The sequence below is a fragment of the Pristis pectinata genome, chromosome 7 (genome assembly GCF_009764475.1).
Source record: "Pristis pectinata isolate sPriPec2 chromosome 7, sPriPec2.1.pri, whole genome shotgun sequence".
NCBI lineage: Eukaryota > Metazoa > Chordata > Chondrichthyes > Rhinopristiformes > Pristidae > Pristis > Pristis pectinata.
The window spans coordinates 24986380-24996592 of record NC_067411.1 but is presented as its reverse complement, the minus strand read 5'-3'; the positions used below and the strand labels follow the sequence as shown (position 1 = coordinate 24996592).

Genomic DNA, 10213 nt, shown 5'->3' with positions numbered 1-10213 from the left:
CTTTTGATGTGCTAGGTGATGACAATGGGAATGTAACAACAGAAAATCCCCAATCACCAGCTGAGAACACTGAAAACCCAGTGCTAATATCACTAAAGTTTTGTGTGTATTAGATATAAACTGAATGCCAGAACCCCAAACTCAAGGCTCCAAGTTTGGACAGTTGTTCTTATTCTCTGTATCATCACGTTCAGCCTGTTTGCTGGAGGAAAGCATTTAAGATTGGAGGAAGGATGGATGATGCTTACAGGGACAGGACTACCCTGATGAGGGGCGCCAAAGACATTGCCAAAGAAGTTAAGAAGCAAACAGTAAAGAAAGCCAATGTAGGAGCAGACTACACACAGGATGAATACAACAAGACCGCTTATGCCAATTTTCAAGATGATGAGGGCTACAACTATAGCAGAGGGACTTATGGAGAAGAACCACAAGAGGATGAGGGTTCAAGTGATGCCACTGAAGGCCATGATGAGGAGGACGAGATTTATGAAGGGGAGTATCAGGGGATCCCAGATACGGGCCAAAGGAAGGAGAACCAGGTAGCCATCGGACAACTTGTCTCGGATGAGTACAAGGACCGTGAAGAGCTGGATGCCGAGAGGAGGGCTGATGAAGAAGAGCTGGCGCAACAATACGAGCTGATCATTCAGGAGTGCGGACATGGCCGGTTCCAGTGGGCACTGTTCCTTGTGCTAGGGTTGTCTCTCATGGCTGATGGAGTGGAGGTGTTTGTGGTGGGGTTCGTCCTACCAAGTGCCGAGACGGATATGTGTGTAGAAAATTCCAGTACAGGGTGGCTGGGTGAGTAACTCTTTATTTCTTTGAATTCCAATATGTTTTCTCTTTCAGGGATGTCAGCCTTCTCATCAAAGAATGATTTGCCAAAAGTATGAAAGTGTAAATTGTTTGTAGTTGTTAGAGATCAATGTCTGAGATGAAAATAGTAAATTGCTCTAACTCTGTAGTTGGTTTCCTGTATTACAAGAGGTCAAGCAAAATGCATACATTTTTTTTAAAAGGGAACAAGTAAAATATTGCTAAATTTAGAAATTTCCAGTTATTTTCAATCTTGAATACATTTGAGACAACAAAATATGGTAAAACAAATGCTGACCATGACTGCAATTATAGAATGTTAATGTTATTATGGATATGTATTGCATTGTCTTTTGAGTATAATTAAGTTAATTTAAGTTAAATTAAGTCGTCAATGTGTTGATAATTGAAAGATTTAATCATTCAAAAGTAAATTACTTCATATTGTCAAAATGGACCTCACTGATGCACTGTATGTCCAACTTGCACCAAGGAAACAGCATCCACTGCAGAATGGAAGCTCATTTGTGCTATTTACAAGGATCATGAATTATTCATTCATTTGGTGATTGATTGGAAGGAGAGTTGGTTGTAGAGAAATGTGCTTGGTTTTTGGAGGACTCAACACAATTTCTACAGTCTGCAGGGAGTGGTGTGGCAGAAGTTAGTATTGTACCCTGATCTCTAAACTTCAAACAAGCCCTTTTGTTTTGAAATGTAGGAGGCTTAGTGACTTTTTCTTGGAAAATCAAGGGAGGGTCTCTGGTGCATGGTGTTCTAGAGCTAGGCCCTATTTAGACATAAACTTCATTTTCATTGACATTCCTCTGGAAAGGTTAAGAACTGCTGGGATCTCGTTGAATCTTGTAAAATGTTCAAGTGTCATCATTTCCTTTTATTTATGTGGGTCTGTATCCTTTACTTTTGGGCCTTGGGTTTTCACGGTTGCGGGTTTTCACCCTTTCTTACTATCCATGATTTGTAATCTGTGATCATCATAGATTAGGCTACTGCACAATTACAATGGTTGTGGCAACCTAGTAGCCATGGCATTAGTCAAGGAATCTAGAAATCGTGAGTTCAAGTCCAGCAATGGTAATTTGCACATTTAAATTAATTAAATCTGGCAATGTGCTGACATGCTAGATAAAATAAGCTTTAAAGCTGCCAGAATCCATGGCTCACTGATGTCCTTCAGTAAGGGAAAGCTGCCACCACTACTCAGTCTGGCGTACATGTGACACCTGTTCCACACTTCATGATTGACTCTCAATGCCCTCAGGGTAACTGGAGAAGGCCAGTAGATTCATATGTTCACAGAACATTACGTACCTAATTTGAAACCTAATTAGCTGATGGGTATTTCTGCAAGTAATTTGCACCATTTATAAAGAGAAATGCAAACATGGCACAACTATGGCTGTGGGTATAAAGAATGTAGAATTCCTAGTGTTGCAGTGAAATGTATATAATTATATCAATGAAAGTAAACCATAATAAATAATTGGATTAACAGTTATATTCAAGGGTGTTCAGTGATTTTTACTAATGAAAGAAGCATCCTTTTAATGAAGCTGTGTTATTCATGCTACTTGTGAGCACAAGAGGTAATTCCAGTGATTTTCTTGATATCTGCTCCAAACATTATGCTTGGAGGAAATTTAATATCCATGCTTTGGTCTGAGGTATCTGGCATTCAGTAGTCTATTCAATAAAATAGATTTGTTATAATGACACAACATTACTTGTATAAAGACTACAATGTATGCACTTCCTTTATAGTTTACCTGTACTGCATTTTCTCTATAGTTACAACACTATATTCTACATTATTTTATTTTTACTACCTTGATGTACTTTTTACTACCTTGATCTGACTAGATGGCATGCAAACAAAAGCTTTTCACTGTATCTTGGCACATGTGACAGTAATAAAACCAACAAGCTAATAAGTCTAGTAAATAAAATTACTAAATGCAGCATAGGAATGTCTTTATTCATTTTCATGATGCCCTTCTGTACACAAACATTAAAATGCTTATGAAAACTGATTTAATCTGATGATTGGGAAGATCTGAAAGAATATATTAATCATTTACAAATTTTTAAAATCAATAAGAATTAAAAATATTTTTCTTAATGTCCCTAAATTTTAATATTTTTGCTTTAACGATGCATGCAGATTAAGTCGTGGGGGAGGGGTGATTTGGACCGTAGTGAATAATTGAGCATGACAGAACTAGGGAGTTTGATTAACACAACTGAAAGCTATTTTAATCCTTAAAGTACTCTGGGTTAATGGCTATGTGTATGGAAGTTAATTCATGTCCCTTACAGCCAATCTAGGTAAATCCTTTCTGCAAGTACACTCAGGGATATTATCAGCTCTCACTATTCAACTCACTCAGGAAATTAACAGAAAGGAAGTTGACTATAATACTGTTACCTGGTGAAAACAACAGAAGGAGGACACACCTCCCATAAAACCCACCACCCTCCTTGCCAAGTGACAGAGTCTGTGGATCCCACACCTCCTCACAACCCACAAAACTTGAGTGGAAGCAAGTTATCATTGACTGAGGGTCTGCCGTAGAAGTTTAATTATTTTATTTTCTATAAATTCTTGGCCAGAATTTCAATTTTCAAACATTAGGAAATTAAACTTTGTTAAATATCTGGCCAACTATTGAAATCATATGAACTGCAAGTCCAATGTTGTCAAACTCAAAGGGAATTCACCCACTAATCATAATATACCTGCAATAACAATCCCTTAATGTTCTTCATGGCAAATGATCCACTTCAGTGTTTGAAATAATCATATTCAGAACGGAGCTGTAAGGTACAATAGATGTGGATAATGCTGAGTGCCAGGAAGAGACATTCCATTGACTAATCTAATAGCTTACGTAGAAGAAATACTGCAGATGTCTATTATGGTGGCAGCCCCCAAATGTGTAAATGAGGTCTGGACTGTGGCTGTATCTAGTGAAAGAGTGAACATGCTGTCAGCAACTTGTATTCCTCTTGTGGGCTAGCAACAGCCTTATTATTTTTCATTGGCACTGAAAGAGCATTGGGAGTCTAGCAAGTCTATGGAAATCAAATAAAGATCAAGATCTACAAGTTATAAGGTTCACAGAACAAAACTGTTGGGCTTCCTTGTGCAATGTTGCAGAGACATTAGTTTCAGTGCAGTGTTCTCTGTCGAACTGCTGCTATTTCTCACAGCTGCTGGCATTTGGCCAGCTGCCTGTTGGGATAATTTTCATTTGAATTGGGCAGGGAACAGTGTCCCAGTGGATTGAATAACAATGGCTGTAGATATGGCTGTAAAACTAAATAGTTGGGGGTATGGGGAAAGTGTGGATGGGGTGGTGGGAGAGGTTGCAGTGTGCTTCTGGTGAGAGGAAACTTTAGGTTAACGTGAAAGGACAAAGCAATAGAGCAGGGTAGAAAAATGGACCATGATAATTAGTCTATGAGGAGGGGACAACATACACAGACATATGACGGACTGACATGGGAACAGGCTATTTGAGATTTAATGTTATATAAAGAGAAGGGGTCTGGTATTTAAGAGGTCTTTGGGAAATGCTGATCTTAATATGATAGAATTTTGAGAAGCTGAAACTGATTTAGTTCAATCTGAAACCAGAGTCTTAAAATAACAAAGGCATAAGGCATGATTTTGATATGGTAGACCAGGAAACTACATTAAAAGCTGTCACAGTAAACAAACAATTTAAAGAATTAATACAAAAGCTTCATGTAATATATATATCCCTTTAAGGCAAAAAAAACAGGAAAGATGACCCATCAATGGCTACCAAGAGAAGTTAAAGTTAGTGTGAGATTCATGGGGAAAGACTTATGATTTTGGCAAAAAGAACAGTAAGCCCGAGGATTGAGAAAATTTGAGAATTTAGCAATGGAGTTCAAGGCAGTGATAAGGGAGGGGAAAGTAGAATATGGATTATAAAAGCTTCTCTAGATATGTTATATATAACATATAGAGCAAGGAAAATATTAGCAAAAGTTAATGCGGGTCTTTTACAGACTGAGACTGGCAAATTGTATTAGTGGGTACAGAAAAGGCAGGGAAATTAAACAAATATTTTGTGTCTCTTTCCATGGATGAAGATACAGGAAATCTCTTAGAAACAGTGAAGAACTCTGGGTTTGGAATGAATGAGGAGGTTAAAGAATTTAGCATTAATAAAAAATCAAAATTGGAGAAATTAATGGGATTGAAAGGCAATGAATCTCCAGGACCTGATGCATCCATGGATTTTCAAGGAAGTGGCGATGAAAATAGTAAATGCACCAGTTACCATCTTCCAAAATTCCATAGATTCTAGAGCGGTGCCTACAGATTGGAAGGTGGCAACTGTTTCAGGAGTAGGATTAGTACTTCCAGAGGCTATTCATGTCATGCCGTCCCCATGGCTCTTGCATTCAAATGTAAAGGTCATATGTACTTGGGGGCACAGCACACAACAGATAGTAGATCCTGTGATTTGAAAGAAAGTAGAAAAACAGGAAAAAAACAGTTGAGTTATTTGAAAGAGTCTGGAAGTGATTGGAAGAGTGAAGCACAAAAACTGGAATTGACTGTATTGATGTCTACTCTATGAATCTGACATGGTCAAATTAATATACTTGCACACACTGTGCACAAACACCTAATGTTGTCCTAAATGCTGATGCACAAAGTGATACAGTCAAATTGTTGGCCAGAACAAGATGTGCCCACAACATGCCCATGGTGTTTTTCGGCTCTCAAAGTTATCAAGTGTTTTGAATGCTCGTGGATATCCCGTTATTCCAAAGGGAACATCCACCCACTCGTGGATATCCCTTTATTCCAAAGGGAACATCCACCCACTTGTGGGTATCCCTTTATTCCAAAGGGAACCTCCACCCACTCGTGGATATCCCTTTATTCCGAAGGGAACATCCACCCACTTGTGGATGTCCCCTTATTCAGAAGCTTTAAAAACTATTAAAAAATCAATTAAACAATTTTTTTGAAAAAAAGAAAAATAAAGGAAATCTAAATTACTTGAAAACATTTAAAACACTGAATTAAAAACATTAAACAAAACACAATTAAATAAAAAGGTAGGTTGCCTTATGCCTACCTTTCTACTTCCCAACCATTCCTCTCCAATCAATTGAATAAATTTAGTGTTCTTGTGTCAGGTCTAAATGATACTGGTTTGGCAGGCAGACTACCTACCATCAGCGTTCTGTAGTGTATGACTCTATGACTCTAACTGCTGGGGAATTCAAGAAATTTGTGACTAAATCTTGAAGGTTAATAGAGGCAGTTCATCATGCAACTGCCAGCACTTATCAGTGAGTTCTGAACCTGTAGTAACAATGTCTTGTTGACAGATTTTCATAAAGTATAGACTTATCTGTCAGAACTCCCTGTATTTCCCATGTGTTTCTCAGGTTCATGTGTGTGTGTGTGTGTGTGTGTGTGTGTGTGTGTGTGTGTGTGTGTGTGTGTGTGTGTGGGGTTGTGTGTGTGTGTGTGTAAGAGGGAGAGAGAGAGAGAGAAAGAATAGTTTAATCTTGAGGCTTCCTTACTCCAAGGGTTCCTCTCCTCCTCTCCTCCCACGACCCAGAGGAATGACCTTGTGTAGGAACCAAACACTGATTTTTTTTATCAATCAGACACTGTTTCCCACCAAAGTCATAGATGCTTATAAGGGACAGCCATTAAAATCAATTGATAGAAGTTGCTTAGCTGTATTCCTGGCCAAGAGATACAATCAAACCAATTTATTCTAACACAGGATTAGGGAACACTTTATGAAAACAGTATTTCTGGGGAATGCGTAATCTAAGATGGGACTTTATTGCAGCACTGAGAGAGTCTTCCATTGCCTTTTAAATGTGGTGCTAAAGCAAGGCACTGGTTACTTATTCAAGTGGGGGTTAAAGGACAAAACCTTCACCCTGAAGGAGGATAGAATTTTCAGTGAAGTGTCTCACCTCAAAACATTGACTGTCTAATTCCCTTCACAGATGCTGCCTAACCCATTGAGTTCCTCCAGTACTTTTCTTGCTCCAGGTTCCAGCATCTGCAGTCTTGTGTGTCAGAATTTTCTGCATCATTTCTTAACTTATAACACTAAAGCTGACTAACTGACAATTAATCTCATTGTAGTTTGTGGCACTTGCTTTCTGCAAGTAGATTGCTGCACTTGCTTACATTACAACAGTCCATATTTGGCTGCAAATAGTTGAGGATGTCCTGAAGATCTAAAAGACATTTTATAAACGGAAGTCCTTCACACTATCAGGAGTTTTAATTAAAAGCCATTGTCTGGAAATTGAATAGACTGGCATCTGTTCTAGGTGCTAATTTTGCAAAAGTTGCTTTTACCCAGGGTAGATCACACTAGCAATCATTTTCCGATGAAGTCATTTTTCATCATGATATTGGACCAGGTAGTTACATTTGCAATCCGTGTTGGGACATTTGACATTTTCCTGGCATCAGCAATGCAGGCAATTACGTCACCAGTCAGGCAACTCAAATTTCCCACTTTCCCAACATAAATTGGATCTAAATGGTACAATCTATGTCTGTCCTGGAACTGTTTCAGTACATTGTACTGGATCGTTGCTTTTCTTGCTATTTAAAGGGGCACCTTGTCAACATTGGGAGACCTGATTGGGCAGCTTCTGAACTGATTGCAGGCTATTCAGGCACCTTCAAAGAATACAAAGAGTGTTAAAACTACCACAGAGTATTTTCTCCAAGTAACAAGTTGCTGAGATGCTCCTACAATGGGTGCCTCAATAGAGACACAGCTGGCAGCACTCAGTGATTGGCCCAGTCAGAGTGAGTCGGGATACCTTGGTCAGGAAGCAAAGGCTTGCCTTTCAACAAAGAGCTACGTCCAAAGGAGACACAAGAGACTGCAGATGCTGGAATCTGGAGCAACAAAAATCTGCTGGAGGAACTCAGCAGGTTGAACAGTATCTGTGGAAGGCAAGGATTGTTTAAGGTCGAAACCCTGCATCAGGACTTCCAAAGGAGTCTTCACCACATCGCAGCTGGACTTCTCTGATGAGTAATGTATTTGCAAGCTCCTGTTTTCCAAGGCTGAGACACAGAAAATGTTGTGGGAAGACCTTTGATCATGCTGCCACGACTGGGATCTTTCTGTGAAAGTCAAGGTCACCTTAACTCTCAACTTCTTCACTTCAAGATCTTTCCAAATGGCCACAGCAGATCTCTGCCATATCTCCCATTTTTTTTTTTGTTCACTCTGTATCAGAGAAGTCCCCAGGCCCTGCATTCTGGAGAAATGCTTTCATCTCTCTTAGGTTTAGGTAGCATCTCAGGCACTGGTATTTGCCGGCATAACTGTGGTATGCCACAAGTGCAGGCAATCATTGACCGCACCAAGTGCTCTTGAAGAACCCAGACTCTTTCGTCAACAGAAGTGGTTCCCATTCCCTCAATGTGCAGGTGGTTGGGCTTCATCAGAAGATTCTCCTGTTTTGGGGGAGTGCACATGATGCCTTTTTCCTCAGGAGGTCACATAGCTGGGCATTTTCAGTGGCCAACACTGCCCAGGGGAATGGATCCTGGGGATCAAAACTATCCTCTCTTTCCTTAGCTCCTCACAACACAGCAGCTGAACAGCAATAAGAACGAGAGCCACACAGGTATGAGAACCACTGTGGAAAGCACCATTGGACCTCTAAAATGAGATCTCATATTTGCATTGGTCTGAGGGAGCCCTCCAGAATTTGCTCAGCAGGTGCAGAGACCTCACCATTGTGTGCTGCATACTGCTCGACCTAGCAATTCAAGGACAGCAGCCAGAGCCGGAGGAGCAGCAGCAATGAGAACCAGAGGCAGAGGGCAGTGAGGCAGAGCATGAAGGGCAGCAGGTGCAAGGCAAGCAGGGGGAAGTGGAAGGATGTCCTGCTCAGCAGCCACGGAGCAGAGGAGGCAGGTATTGTTCAAAGGGGAAACATGGGACTCTCCGATAGAGAAATACCTCTGATAATGAGTTGGCAAAATCAAAGTTCCCAGAGCACACTAAGTGACCCTCTCCAGACTCCAATGTTGCCAATAACATTGTGTCCAATAATTGGATGGGGGAACCCAGACCATCCCTCGCATTCTTCTGTGCTGGTCCATCTGAACTGATTACAAGACATTGATAAATGCATCCCTGATCCAATTACTGAAATGGCTTGCTTGATTGTCTGCATGCGGCTCACTCTGACAGCTTTTACGAGGACATAAAAATTATTTGTGTATTGCTGTGGTGAGTGGGGATTCTCAAATCTGGTGAAGGCTATTAGGCTCTTCCTGTGGTTGTCTGAGCAACTGCACCCCCTCCCATTCCACCCCACCCCTCCAGTATCGAGCACTTCCCTTGCCCCTGGCATTTATCACTGCTGATAGATCATTACGAAGTAGTGACGGCAAAAGATCAAAGTTCTAAAGATGTGCTAGGTCAAGGAGTAGAGACAAGGCTAGAAAGAAAGGCATTAGTATGGGAAATGATAAACAGGCTGTGACAGGAAAGGATAGAGAGTACAAATCTAAGATTAAATCAGTAGATAAGGCTAGAGGTTAAAAATAATAAAAGGACAAAACTGACAGCTCTTATCCGAATGCATGTAGCACTGAAAACAAAACAGATGAATTGAGAGCACAAATAGAAATAAATAAGTATGATATGACAGCCAACATAGAGATATGGCTGTAAGAATACATAGATTGGGACCTGAATATTGAAGGGATATGAAATTTAGGAAGGAGCAAGTCTAGTCACCATGCTACAGGAAGGATGTGATTAAGATAAAGAGGATGCAGAAAATATTCACAAGGATGTTGCCAGGACTGGAGGGTTTGAGCTATAAGGAGAGACTGGATAGGCTGGGACTGTTTACCCTGGAGTGAAGGAGGCTGAGGGGTGACCTTATAGAGGTTTATAAAATTATGAGGGCATAGATAGGGTAGATGGTTAAAGGATTTTTCCCAGGATAGAGGTAACTAAAACTAGAGGCCATTGGTTTAAGTTGAAAGGGGAAAGATTCAAAGGGGATCTGACGGATTACTTTTTCACACAGAGGGTGGTGGGTATATGGAATGAGCTGCCAGAGAAAGTGGTAGGGGCAGGTACAATTACAATATTTAAAACACATTTGGACAGGTGCATGGATAGGAAAGGTTTAAAGGGGTATGGGTCAAACACGGGCAAATGGGACTAGCTTATGTAGGCGCCTTGGTCAGCATTGACAAGTTGGGCTGAAGGGCCTGCTTCTGTGCTGTATAACTCTATGACTCTGATTCTATGAGAGGAGACTAAGGATAAGGTGGTGGAGTGGCTCGGATAATTAACGATCA

The 10213-nt window shown here is 40.4% G+C and overlaps 1 protein-coding gene across 5 annotated transcripts in view; it reads left to right on the top strand.

Annotated features, from left to right (window-relative positions):
* The first annotated feature begins 233 nt into the window (after positions 1-233).
* The window catches only part of sv2ca (synaptic vesicle glycoprotein 2Ca), a 120093-nt gene continuing 110113 nt past the window's right edge, over positions 234-10213 (top strand). For all 5 annotated transcript variants that reach the window (XM_052020048.1, XM_052020047.1, XM_052020045.1 and 2 more), the window contains exon 1: positions 234-804. In XM_052020048.1, coding sequence (XP_051876008.1) covers positions 234-804 — 571 coding nt within the window. The remainder of the gene's footprint in view (positions 805-10213) is intronic.